Consider the following 13,615-nt stretch of genomic DNA (forward strand, 5'->3'; position numbering starts at 1 on the left):
ACAGGAGGGGGGATTGCCTGACAGCAGCGTGAAAACCCACCCGTCATCCCCAGAACCAAGCCCTCCCCTGCCCTCACACTTCAAAACAGAGTAACGCAAAGGGACATGGCAGGCTTTGGAATGTCAGGCCAGCTGAGGCGGCCTCCCCTCAGGCCTCTGTGCGGTGCCGGATCCTGGGACAGGGTGGGGAGGATCCGTGCAAGGGTGGGAGGGACCCAGGAGGGGAGGAGGCCCGAGGTAGAGGGGAAGCGGGTCAGGTGCAGATCTTGATGCGTGTGCCCTTGGCCAGGATGCGGAAGAAGGGGAAGATGCGCTCACGGAAGGTGGCATTGAAGGTGTGGATGTGGGCCATGTTCTCGGCGTTGTAGAAGCACAGCTGTCCCCGCTCGTAGTCCAGGTAGACCCCAAAGCGCCGGAGCTTCTCCCCGGGGGGCAGCGCTGTCTGCTCCGTGGCCGTCAGTGCCTGGTACTTCTTCCCGTTGGCGCCCACGCACCAGATCTCCCGCTTCTGGTAGGGGCCGCCCGTTTTCTCCTTCCGCCGGGCCGTCTCCCGGGCCGCCCCCACCGCCCAGCCCCGCCGGCCCCCCACCTCCACCTCCCAGTAGTGGCGCCCTGTGCTGAAGCCCTGAGAGCCCAGCACGCAGTAGTCGGAGTCGAAGCGCTTGGGGTTGTCGGGTAGGTCCTGGCGACGTTCACCCAGCTTCACGCTCCGGCGATCCAGAGACAAGCTCAGGTGGGGATGGGCCGTGTCGGGGTCCAGGGTCACGTCAGCTAAGGAAAGAGACCCACACACAGTCAGGAGAGTTAGGGGGGCAGCATGATCCAGTGAACTCAACTCTGCTGAGTGTCAGGATACCTGGGATCTATTCCCAGCTGACTCTGGGCAAGGTACAGACCCTGTTTCCCTTCCCATCCTGTCTCATCTATTTAGACTGTGAGCACTGTCTCTCGCTGTATGTCTGTGCAGCGCCCAGCACCATGGGGCCGTGATCTCAGCTGGGGCAGGGACTGTCTCTCGCTGTGTGTCTGTGCAGCACCCAGCACCATAGGAGCCCTGATCTCAGCTCAGGTCTCAGGCACTGAGATAATACAAACAAACGTAGGCCTGGTATTTGAGACTTCCCCCTGCTTTCCCTGCATGGAGAGCCAAGGCCTTACCTTATCATGTGACACTCCACAGGCCAATCAGCAAGCCCCGAGTGCTAGGTTTATATATATTACTACTGGCTGGGAGCTGCTCCTGGCACTGGTCGTCCAGTAGGGGGCATCCTCCTCCTGAGCAGCAAAGAGCTGCTGCAGACTCCCAGGGCCAGGAGCACAGTGAGCTCAGGGACAGGATAGCAGCAGGCTGCAGGTCAGGATTGAGGGGCACCAGCAGAGCCAGGCAGGAGCCTAAGGCTGGCAGGATAGGGGGCTGTGGGTCAGGACTGCAATGCATTAGCAGAGCTGCACGGGAAACCAAGTGGCTGGGATGGCTGGGCACTGGCAGAGCCTGGAGTTTGGGGAGCAGAGCCCAGGGCTGGGACAGCAGGTGAGGGCTGTAGGTCGGGATAGAGGAGCACCAGCAATCGTGTGCACTGGGGGAGCCCAGGGCTGGGACAGCAGGGAGATGTAGGTCAGGACAGAGTTGTGGATGAGTGCTGATGCACATCAGCAGAAGCAACCTGTGAGAGAAACTCGTGCTACAGCTACCTGCGCTGTTCAGCTCCACCACACACAGGACGTCAGCGTAAACAGAGTCCTGGCTCTCCCTGGTCCGCTAACCAAGGGAAGAAAGCGCTGAGCTCTTTTACCTTGAGGGACTTTCCTGAAGACCTTCTCCATCTTCCTCATCACCACGTCCTGCAGGAAGTAATTGCGGTATTTCTTCCCCACGTCTACCGGTACCGTCTCCGGCTCCTGGAATTTGACGCTTTCGCACCTGGCAAAGGGAATACAGCAGTGAGTCAAGGGCTGGGTGTGGTGGGAAGCGTGGCCTAGTAGGCAGAGCACTGAACAGGTCTCAGGCTCTGCCGCTGTCTCACTCGACGACCCTGGGCAAGTTAGTTTCCCTCCTCTGTCTCTTTAGACTATAAGCTCCAGGGACAGAAAGTCTCTTGCTGTGGGGGCGGGCTGACAATCTTCTGTCAAAGCTCTTCTGCAACAGAAATGTAGGTTTTTGACTATGCAATTTTCTTGTCTCCTTTCTGCAGACGTTTCTGATTTTTTTCACCCAAAACCAGGACTACCCACAAACTGAAATGTTCAACTTAGAATGCCACAGGGCCTCCTGGGAGCTGTAATTCGATTGCCTCATGTCTCCCTTCTCCTCTACTGGCTGGGCTCCCAGGCAGACTACATCCCCCATGATGCATTAGGAGAGTCCCTAAGCATGGTGTACCACCTCCCCTCTCCAAGAGGGTTGAGCATCATGGGAGATGAAGTGTGACCAGGAACTCCAGCCCATACAGGAGATGGGGAGCATGAGGCAGCTGAACTCAACTCCCATTACCCACTGGGGCAGCACTTCCCAATTGAGTTTTCTGGCGTTCAAATTTTCCATAAGAAAAACATTCCCACAAGAAAAAATATTGTCCAACCAGCTTTACTCATTACGCACGGCTACCACATCCAACACAGTGGGTCTCCAACTCTAACACAAATGACCTAACAGTACATAAGACCAGAGAGTCTGCATAGAGACACAAGTAACATCTTTAACCACATGGACAGGTCTACAATGTTCAGACCACGTGACACCCGCTGGTAACAATGACCAAATCTGTTTGGAAGACTGCTCCTTGAAGCACCATAATTCGATTCCAGAGTTAATACAGCATGATGTAAATGAGGAGAGGTGGCCCCTGACCTGTTTCAGGCAGTCTGAGGCCATATCTACACTAGAAATTTTGGCTGGTATAGCAAGTTCAGTTAGGAATGTGATTTTTTGGACGACATTTCTCTACCGACAAAAGCCCTGGTGCAGACCAAGTCTCAGCATAAGAATCCTTGTGCTGGTATTTCGTTTGGGGAACCAAAATAAGCTATAGTCTTTTGCCTGGAGAAACTGCATCTCCACTAGCTGGCTTTGTTCGTATAGCTATACTGGCAAACCCTTTGCTAGTAGTTCATGTTTGAGAGTTTCTCTTTGCGGCCACAACAGCTGGGATCCATTTTAGAACGAAAGCTTGACTCAAGACCCGTCACGGGGGCTCAGTAAATACGTCACATCAATACATCTGGCACGATTGCCTCAGATCAACTGTTCTCTTGGGTAACTCCCCACTCTCTTCGAGTCTTTCTGTTCTCTGTTTCCACACCACCTAGCCCAGTAGGGGCCCAGTCCATGACTGGGGCTCCCAAGTGCGAGGATAATACAAAAAAAAATTATCGAGGAAGCCAAGTGTGTTCAAATCTAGGCTGCATGGAAGTCTAACTGCCATGACTGTAACTACATTGTTGAGGACACCAGAGATGTTTAAAGCCAACCAGGATACTGGGTTAAGATCTATAGTGTGCAGAGGAAGCAGCGTGGCCTAGGAATAAACTCTCCTAGCGAGACTTCGGAGACATGGGCTCGATACACAGCTCTGTTGCTGCCCTGTTAGGTAAGTCACTCCCCCCACACACGCCCCATGCCTCAGTTGCCCCATCTGTAATATGGGAGAAAATGAGACTATCCTCCTTTGCAAAGTGCTCTGTAATCTATTGACGAAACGCACTACAGAAGAGCTAGAGATCACTATCCTCCAGTGCTAACCACGGCTAGTCAGTTTCAACAAGTGACATCATGGAGCATTTCCATAATTCTACAACATGACATTCTTAAAAGCAATCGGTTTCCTTCCTGTAGCAACAAGTGTATCAACAGAATTAGCCCGGGACTGACCTGATGAAGGTGTCTTTGATGTCCTGAGAAGAGTGGGAAGAAAAGAGAAAAAAAAATTACCAACAAGCTAGCGACAAGCACCACGGTGTCTCATAAAACTCTGATCAGCCACGACTCAGCGAGATCTCTGAGCACCTCCCTCGCTTTGAGCGTGGGAGCGACCCCATTGCAGTCTGGGGCACTAATCACATGCTTGAAGTCAGAAAACCACCCCTGACGTATGTGCCCAAGACACACAGCGGAGTTAAGCGAGGTGCTTTTCAGCGGGCGTTGCCATCTGTGCCCTTGGAAGTCTCCCTCTAAATGCAGATGGGTGGGGAACATTTTCAGCGCAATTTCATTTCACTGGAACATGCCGTTTTGAAGCAGGGGACGTATCAGTTTCAATGAAGTGGGACGTGGGAGCAAAACAGGTTCAAGCCCCCTGCTCTGAGTCAGAGCAATGTTTTGTTCCAGATCATAACCCAAATCAAGGACTTGAAGCTCAGTCCCCCTGTCGGCTGACGCCCCCCTCTCAACCTTCCCCGCATGCAAACACTCTCCCAGGTGGTGGAAAGGGTCCAAATATTTCATTTTCATTCCAGCAGGGATCTGGAAAGGGGCTGGGGATGACAGATGAGGGCTGGAAGGGTGTGGGGGGCAGACATCAGATTGTGCGCTGGGGGCTCTCACCTTGAGCAGCTGCAGCCCATCCTGCCTGCTCTTGTCCTCAGCCTCAGCAATGAGGCGCCCGAGGGTGGCGCCCTGCTCCTCCAGCTGGCTGATGTTGCTGCTCTGGCGGGCCAGCAGCGCCTCGTAGCGCTCCTCCAGCTGGTGCAGCAGCAGCACCTGCTCCCCGATCAGGAACTGGTGCAGCAGCTCGAAGTCCGACTCAAACTCCTTGATCTCCAGCTTCATCTTGTTCTGGAGCAGGGAGGAGAAGAGTCAAACACAGCTCCTCCTGCCTGCCTGGGCTACCCACTGCTTATCCAGCCCAGGCAGCTGGCCCCGAAGTCCCAGGTTCAACCCCTGTTAAGTGACCCGTCCTAGGGCATCACTCCACCTGCAGGGGAATATTTGGACAGTGTCAGCAGAGCGAAGCCAACACCATTGTCTGTCCGTGGCAAAGAGCAGTGGGCTAAAATCCCCTAGTGCATATTGAACACTGGGCCAGCTGAGCTACGTGTTGGCCTGTTAAACCAGCTAACAATGGCAAAGTCCAGCCTGGCTGCCAAAGCCTAATCCACAGTAGCTCAGCCGCTGCAGGGCTGGTGAGAATCTGCCTGTAAGGCAGAGCCCTGCAGTGGGACCGGTATCCCGAGGTTCCTACAGGACCCGCTGCCATAATAGCAGGTAAAATGTACTTTGTTGCAGACAGGATTGGGTGGGAAAATTTCCCGCAAATCGCTACCGTCTGGGGTTAACACTCAATCTTTCGTCTATTTGCCAGAAGCTGGGAATGGGCAACAGGGGCTGGATCACTTGATGATTACCTGTTCTGTTCATTCCCTCTGGGGCCCCTGGCATTGGCCACTGTCGCCCAGTATCCTGTCTTCCTTGATGGACCTTTGGTCTGACCCAGTCTGGCCATTCTTACGTTCTTATAAACAAAATTTCAGCCACATAAAGCAAGTTTTTTTTCTTTTCTTTCTTAAATAAAGGTTTTAAGACTTAAATTTAAGGCAGGGATAGAAAGAGATTTGATGTCTATTATATCTGGAGTTAAAGCATTTTTTTTAGATGGCTTAAGCAAGGTTTATTTTATTCTTTTAGTGGTAAAAATTGTGGCTGAATTCCATTTGCAATATATTAACTGACTTTTTTTTGTTTTGTTTTAAAGGACCATAAGGGAATCTGTCTCTAGTGCGGGATCTGCAGGATCCAAGTTTTTGCAGGTGGGAGCAGGATAAAAATGCAAGAGACAATGTGTGAGTGGATGTGGCGGGAAAGGAGAAGGATTAAAAAAATAGTCCCCCGCAGGGCTCTGCAGTAAGGTTTCCTAGTGCAGACACAGCTACAGAACCTGTAGAAGGCGCTTATGTGGAAACACAGAGCGTTGTCATCTTTGGCAACATGCTACAGATAAGGTACAGCAGTCTACAGCAGGGGTGCAGACATGGGGGGGACCCAGCTCACATGGTCTATTTAAGTGTGCAAAAAAACCCAAAACCCTTAGATCAGTGTTTCCCAAACTGTGGGTCATGGGAAGGATCCAAGTGGGTCGCCCGGTCACTGCCCCTCTCCCCCCCAGAAGGGGACAGGGCTGGGAGGCCAAAGCAAAGGGGTTGGGAGAGTGGGGAGCAGGAGGGAAGAAGGGACAGAAAAAGAAATAAATAGTTGCTGGGGCGCCTTACTAAAAAGTTCGGGAACCACTGCCTTAGGCGAACCAGAGGACTTTGAGATCACATGACTTGTGGGGAGGCTGTGTATCAGGAATCCTGTGCTCAAATGACCCCAAATTTGGATCATTAACCCTACCCCACCACCTGCACACAGCACAGCAAATTTCCAGAAAAGCTGAGTCAGTGGGCGGATTTCAGGGAACTTAAAAGAGTCATCTGTTAAACAATCAGTGAGTCAACAACGTTAACTCTACCCATGCTGCTACTGTACTGCAGCCTGCATGACATGGTCAGATAGGCCAGTATCTCAGCTCCCATTACAAAGAAAGAAAAAAAAGTCACTACCCCATGCGGTGCCAAGAAAACCTGCTGAATGTGAGTCGAGCATGAATGACATTTGCCTGAGTGTGCAGGCATGAGTCTGAACCAATAGCTCAGAGGAGAGTAAACTCCCTTGTCCACCTCACTGGGGCATCAGTTCTGATAGGTCAGTGACTACACTTCACTAACTATTTCAGCGCTGATTGCCTGAGCATCTGGAATAGGGAAGGAGATAGGAGCCCCAAGGGAGGTGAGACTTAGGAGGGGCTGCAGAAAGGGAAGAAGAAGAGACACCAAGGAGATATGCGGCAACATGGGAAGGGCAGGATGGATGTAACCTCTCAACCACCTGACCCTCTAGTTGAGAACCCCCTGAATCATGCAATCCCTGGTCGGGGTGGAGAGCAAAGGTGGTGGGGAGCGGGAGCCTGGCACCTGCCTTCAGCTCAGTAATTTTCTCCTCTTCGCTTGATTTCTGTTTCAGAACCGCATCCAGCTTCTTCTTCAGCGGATCCAGGTGGCCCTGGAGTTTCATCTACAAAGAAAAGACAATAAACATCCTCCCCACCCATGATAGGTTTATCACCAAATCTGTCTCTCTGCATGTATTTTCCCTCACTGGGCTCATAGGTTTTAATGTCAAGAGTGACCATCTAGTCTGGCTTCAATGGACCAGCAGGCAGCATGGTCTAACGGGTAGGAGCAGCAGAGCAGGAAACCTGGGGTCAATTCCTGGCTCTGTCGCAAACTCTGTGAGACCTAAAACCACTCGATTTCTCTGGGCCTCAGCTCCCCCTGTGTAAACCAGGTGACAATCCTTCCCTGGTATGTCCTGTATTTACACTGTCAGCTCTCTGCAACGCCCTCACCTACGTGTACAGAGCCTAGAACGACTGGGCTGCCATCAGCTGGACCTTCCAGGCGCTGCTGTAATATTCAGACTCACGAAATCTGGAGAGACTCCAGCCCGGACTCTTCCGGTTTTCCTGGAGGACTAGAGAGGGTGAGGGCAGGATAGTAACATCGCAACAGGTTGAAACCTGAGCTGCGGTTGCACGCACTTAGGGCCTGTCTACACTTGAAACGCTCCAGCGCAGCGCTTCACATGGACACTGCCTACGCCGATGGGAGGGGTTCGCCCGTCAGAATAGGTCCTCCACTTCTTCAGAGGAGGTAGCTAAGTTGAAGGAAGAATTCCGTCAACCGTGTGCTGCCTACAGCAAGGGTCAGGCCAGCTTACCCACATCGCTCAAGGGGGTGGATTTTTCACATCCCTGAGCAACGTAACTGGGTCGACTGAACTTTAGTGCAGGCCAGGTCTACACTTACATCACAGTTATATCAGTCTGATGTAACACATGTTGGTCCAATAAAAGATATGACCTCACTCTCCTTGTCTCTCTAGTAGCCTGGGACTGACACAGCTACAACAACACTGCAAACGCACTTTAACCCTCGTTAAAAAAGCCAGTCTGAGGCCCGTTTAAAAGCTCTCCGTGCCCTGCTGCAACCCAGGTGTTTTGATAACCATTTCCTGGTTTTGTTTTTTCCTTCCCTTTGAACTAGTGTTTTTCCCATCCCTGCTGCTGTGGAAAAGTCCCCCAACGATCAGGAAAAGGACTAATTATACAGAGGGCCGGCCATGGACCTGGCAATCCACACAGTGCTGTCCACTGCATACAGGAAAAACTGAGACGAGAAATAAAATATCCCTCCTCCCTCCCCACACCTCTCCTGATCTCTTCTAGTTACAGGAATATTGGGCCTTGATCCTGCATACACTTATGAGGGTAATTTTATGCAGATATGTCGCCCCCCTGAACTCAGCAGGGGTTAGTCACTCATTGCAGGACCAGAGTGTTAGCTGTAACGTTTATAAGTATTTATGTTTTCATCTGTGGCAGCACCTAGGAGCTCCAGCCAGGGATCAGGACACCACTGTGCTAGGTGCTGTACAAACAGAACAGAAAGGCAGCCCCTGTCCCAAAGAGCTTACAGTTAGAACTCTGCCCGGATACAAAATGTATATGCGCAGATGTGGATATCCATGGATATAAAGTGGATATCCGCGGAGCTGCAGGGCTCTACCAGGAATACAGACCGCTGTGTGGACAGGACTCCTGTCTGGGAGCGTGAAAGCTACTTGCACACACTCACACCACCAGGGACAACTGCTGGTGAGCCTGGTGCCTGCCCTAGTGGGCAAGGCTGGGGGCAGCACAGCCATACCGGAGGAGCTGCCTGGGCTGGGTGCTAGCTCCTGCGAGCGGCAGCCCCGACATGCTGCTGCTTTCGCTGGTGTGGTTCCTGGTAGAGCCCAGCAGTTTTGTGGATAGCCGCAGCCACGGATATAAATTTTGTATTCATGCAGGGCTCTACTTACACAGTCTCCAAGAGACAATGTCAGCTTGTGGGACTATTCCAGCCAGCCACAAATTTTCATCTACGTGCAGCCCCACAGGCTCCGTGCGCCCCCTCTCCCTGTGGTGGCTTGCCCCAGGGTTGCCATTTTTACCCCTGCCCCAAAAAAGCCCTCAAAATCCCAAAGGCAATCCCAAGCCCATCATAACCCACAGCAACATTAGGACCCTGCAGTCTAAAGCTCATTGCTCTGCACTGTCATCTGTCTGTCTGCATTCCAGCTGGAAGGGGTCACAGGGGCAGCGTGGGCCTGCCCCCACTGCGGTCATGCCAGCAGAGGTGGGGTGGCACGCTCTGCAGAATGGGGTTCTCTTCCCAGCATGACCTTTGTATGGGGACTGCGGAGGTGCCCCAGAACTAGCATCCGGCTCACACCATTGAAAAGGTCAGATCACCCTCGCGACACTAGCAGTTGCCACATTTCCAGGCAGAGTTTTAAGCTGACAGCATTCCTCTAGAGACTTCCTTCTTCTACAATGCCCGAGAGAGTCAATGATCACAGAAACAAGCTTTTCAATTGAACCCAGACACTGAGGTTCAGAGTGTCACAGGTATTTAGATAGCAAAGTCCCACTGAAGTCAGCACCTAAATGCCTGTGATGCTCTGGGCCTGAGGAACTGATGGTCTTCTTGGTCTGATCCTCTCCTAGCCCAGCCCAGCCTTGTTGCTTGTCAGCCCCCATCGAGATGTCAGATCCTGCTCTCACCTCTGCTCAGTGGGACTCAGGAGCTACCCAGACCAGCTCTGACTCCAGGGAAATGCCTGCGCAGAGCCCCTCCCACGAGGGAGGCCTTACAGTGTAAGCCAGGGGTGGGTAAACTTTTTGGCCCAAGAGCCACGTCTGGGTATGGAAATTGTATGGCAGGTCATGAATGCTCACAAAATTGGGGGTTGGGGTGCAGGAGGGGGTGAGGGCTCTGGGGTGGGCCAGAAATGAGTTGAGGGTGTGGGAGGGGGTTGCAGACTGGGGGAGGGCTCCATCTGGGGATACGGGCTCTGGGGTGGGGCTGGGGGTGAGGAGGGTGCTCTGGGCTGGGACTGAGGGGCTCAGACTGGGACCACATAGAACATGGTTGCAACCAAAGTCCTGCAGTGGCACCAAATCTTATGTAGAGGGGGTCATGTAAGGTGTCTAAAACCAGGTTATGGGTTGCTGGTTATGATTATGCTGTCTATATGTACGTATCATTTTATAGTTGAAGTTATGAGTATTGGCTCTATCCTGTCTACACTTCAAATGTGTGCTGTTTTTCTGGGAAACATCCCAGACAAGTTGGTGTGACCCATGGAGAGAAGGCAGTTACGCCTTGTAACTCAGCAGGGTGTGCAGGAGCTTGCCCATGTGACTCCAGACTCCATTTTGCTGTAATTTTCCACAGTAAGAACAAAGAAGGGTGCTTACACCTGGAAAAGAGACTATAAAAGGCTAATGCCTCATCTCCATCTGGTCTTCAATCCTGTTTCTACCTCTGGAGGGACTTCGCTACAAATGGAAGCTCTACACAAAGGACTGGATGATCCATCCCAGCTGGGGATGTTCCAGAGCCTTGATTTGAACCTGCAGTTTACTCCATCACTGCTACAAGCCTGAACCAAGAACTTTGCCATTACTGTATGTAATTGATTCCATTTAACCATTTCTAGCTCTCATCTATATCCTTTTCCTTTTATGAATAAACCTTTAGATTTTAGATTGGCAACAGTGTGATTTGTGGGTAAGATCTGATTTGTATATTGACCTGGGTCTGGGGCTTGATTCTTTGGGATCGAGAGAACCTTTTTCTTTTACTGGGGTGTTGGTTTTCATAAGCAGTCATCCCCAGGACGAGTGACACTGGTGGTAATACTGGGAGACTGGAGGGTCTAAGGGAATTGCTTGTGTGACTTGTGGTTAGCCAGTGGGGTGAAACCAAAGTCATCTTCGGCTGGTTTGGTTTGGTTTGCCTTAGAGGTGGAAAAACCCCAGCCTTAGGCTGTAACTGCCCTGTTTAAGCAATTAGTCCTGAATTGGCATTCTCAGTTGGGTCCCACCAGAATCGCATCACCACAGGTGCAGGGGGGGGTGAGGGCTCCATCTGGGAATACGGGCTCTGGGGTGGGGCTGGGGGGTGCAGGAGGGTGCTCTGGGCTGGGACCGAGGGGCTCAGAGGGCAGGAGGGGGATCAGGGCTAGGGCAGGGGTTTGGGGCACGGGGGTGGGGGGCAGGGGTACAGCAACAACAACCAGAAGCAGCAGCATATCTCCTCTCCGGTTCCTATTGGAGACACAGTCAGGCAGCTCTGCATGCTGCCCCTCCACAGGTGCCACCCCTGCAGCTCCCATTGGCTGTGGTTCCTGGCCAATGGGAGCTGTTGGCTGCCCCTACCCATAGGAGCTGTAGGGGGGACATGCCGCTGCTTCTGGGAGCCGAGCAGAGCCACAGCACACATGGAGCAGGGCAAGCCCCAGACCGCACTCCCCGGCGGGAGCTCGAGAGCCGGCTTAAAACATTTGAAGGGCCGGATGTGGCCCCTGAGCCATAGTTTGCCCACCCCAGTGTAAGCTGCCTATGATTTGAGAAGGGCCCAGAAAACACACCTGTGGGAGCCGGAAAAAAACCAAACAGCTCCCATCTATCCCATCCCAATGCAATCCAGCGCCAGCAGTCTCTGACCAGTCTTACCAAACAACTCAATTCAGCCAACCCCATCTCACTGCGGATCAAACCACTCCCCATCACACTCAGCTGCATGAACACGTGATCAAGCCAGCAACTCCCAGCCAACCACTCAACCCACCATCAGCCACCCACAAGTGAACCCAACTCCCTCACTGAAGCAACGCAGTAACTCCAGGCACTAGCTAGCTTTACCAAAGCCATCACTGCCAATCCAATCCCACTGCAAACCAAGCCAATGCAATCTCCCCTATTCAAACCACCTGGTCAAGCCAAAATCTCCCAGCCAACTAACCCTCAACTTCTTCTTAGTGTATCTACAATGTGCCTCGGGTAGCACGTGACCAAAATTCATCACCTAATTTGGTCTGCTGGTTGGACCATTAGCTTCCCTGGCTCCTGCTAGGTACTGATGGAGAGTGTAACGTGAACGCTGATCCATGCATGTTCAATTATCATCAGCCAAGCAACCAACTCAACCCAACCCAACCCACCGGCCTCTAGCTAGCCTTTACCAAATCCAATGCTGCTGACTTCGTACCTTGTAATCCTGCACAACCTCCTCCAGCGGGACAACGCTGTGGTGCTTGTGACTCCGGGACTCCCGGCACACCACACATATGGCCTGCTCGTCCACCTCACAGAAGAGCTTGAGGGGTTCCTGGTGTTTCTCACACAGGGCTCTTTTCTCCAACCCCCCTGCCACTCCTGCCACACTCCCAGACCTCCCAGATGCCGAGGTCCCAGCGGCCGGTGACGCGAGCTTCTGAGGGTGTGGGTGCATCTGTCGGATGATGTGCACCATATTGGCCAGCTGGAGGTTGGGCCGGAAGTTCCTCTGGGGAAAGGTCTTGCGGCACTGGGGACAGGTGAAGGTTGGGGGGTGTCGAGGTCGCGTGGCCACTGCTGCTGGAGGAGGCGGTGGCAGCGGCTCTTCTTCCTCCTCCTCCACGTCCTCTTCCTCCATCACCTCCTCATCGTAATCGTCCTCGAAGAAGAGCTCATCTCCTACCTCATCCTCCCACATGTCATCCTCCCCTGGGTCATCCCACAGGTCAGTGTCCTCATCTTCCTCACTCCACATATCATCTTCCTCCTCGGCCAGATCATCCCCATCCCCATCCCCCTCCTCTTCCTCCTCGTTGTACTCTATGTTGTCGTCATCGTCCAACTCATCCACGTCGTCCTCCTCACCACCCATCCCCACATTGTCCCCCACGGCCTCGTACTCAGCCTGGCCCTCACCCTCTTCCTCACCTCCCCAGAGCTGAGTGATGCAGACACGGCAAAAGTTGTGGCCGCAGCCAATGGAAACAGGGTCAGTGAAGTAGTCAAGGCAGATGGCACAGACGGCCTCTTCCTGCAGTGTCTCCACCGCGTTGGGCCGCCCACCCCCCATGGAGCCACCTTCCCCAGCCGCCGCCATGGACCCTCTACACCAGCAGAGCCTGCAGCCCCCACCCTCACCTTCCCCCTGGGGTCCTGAGCCTCCTGCCCTGGGCCCCCAGCCCTACCCTGAGCCCCCCTCCAGCGTCCTGAACACCCCCCACTGAACCTGAGCCCCCCCTACTGAACCCCTCCCTGCCCCAGACACCAGCGGGGCCCTGAGCGTCTTCCTTCTCCTCCCCCCACTAAGGCCCTGCCGCCCTCAGGGCTCTGAGGCCCCGGAGCTTCCTGCTCCCACGGGCCCAGCTGACACTTGCCCCAGCCAGCCCAGTGTTGCGAAGGACGCTCTACCCTCCGCACCCACTGCTCTCTATGGTGTGCGAGGCTTCCCCCCGCCCCGGAAGTGGTTGAGAGACAATCTATCCCCCACAGACTGGCTACCCCCATGCGATGGTATGTGGTCATGTGACCGGAAGTGGCAGTGAGACGCTCTCCCGCCACTCTATGGGGAAGTGGTCTTTTGAGCGGAAGAGCCCGCTGGACGCTCTATCCCCGCCCCAGCCCCCAACACTATAGTATAACGGCATGTGACCGGAAATGCGTGCGAGGCGATCCATCCCCTTTCTCACTCTCTATGGTAT

At 53.4% G+C, this 13,615-nt stretch overlaps 1 protein-coding gene across 1 annotated transcript; it reads right to left on the minus strand.

The window, feature by feature from the left end:
• Positions 1 to 221: 221 nt before the first annotated feature.
• TRIM41 (tripartite motif containing 41) lies at positions 222 to 13,409 on the minus strand. Its single transcript, XM_050921229.1, has 6 exons — positions 12,130 to 13,409; positions 6,950 to 7,045; positions 4,541 to 4,771; positions 3,869 to 3,891; positions 1,794 to 1,921; positions 222 to 771 (listed from the first exon to the last, which is right to left on the minus strand). Exons 1-6 carry the CDS (start codon positions 13,012 to 13,014, stop codon positions 254 to 256), a joined length of 1,881 nt encoding a protein of 626 aa, XP_050777186.1. The 5' UTR covers positions 13,015 to 13,409; the 3' UTR covers positions 222 to 253.
• Positions 13,410 to 13,615: the final 206 nt, after the last annotated feature.

This window comes from Gopherus flavomarginatus, chromosome 12 (assembly GCF_025201925.1).
Source record: "Gopherus flavomarginatus isolate rGopFla2 chromosome 12, rGopFla2.mat.asm, whole genome shotgun sequence".
Classification (NCBI taxonomy): Eukaryota; Metazoa; Chordata; order Testudines; family Testudinidae; genus Gopherus; species Gopherus flavomarginatus.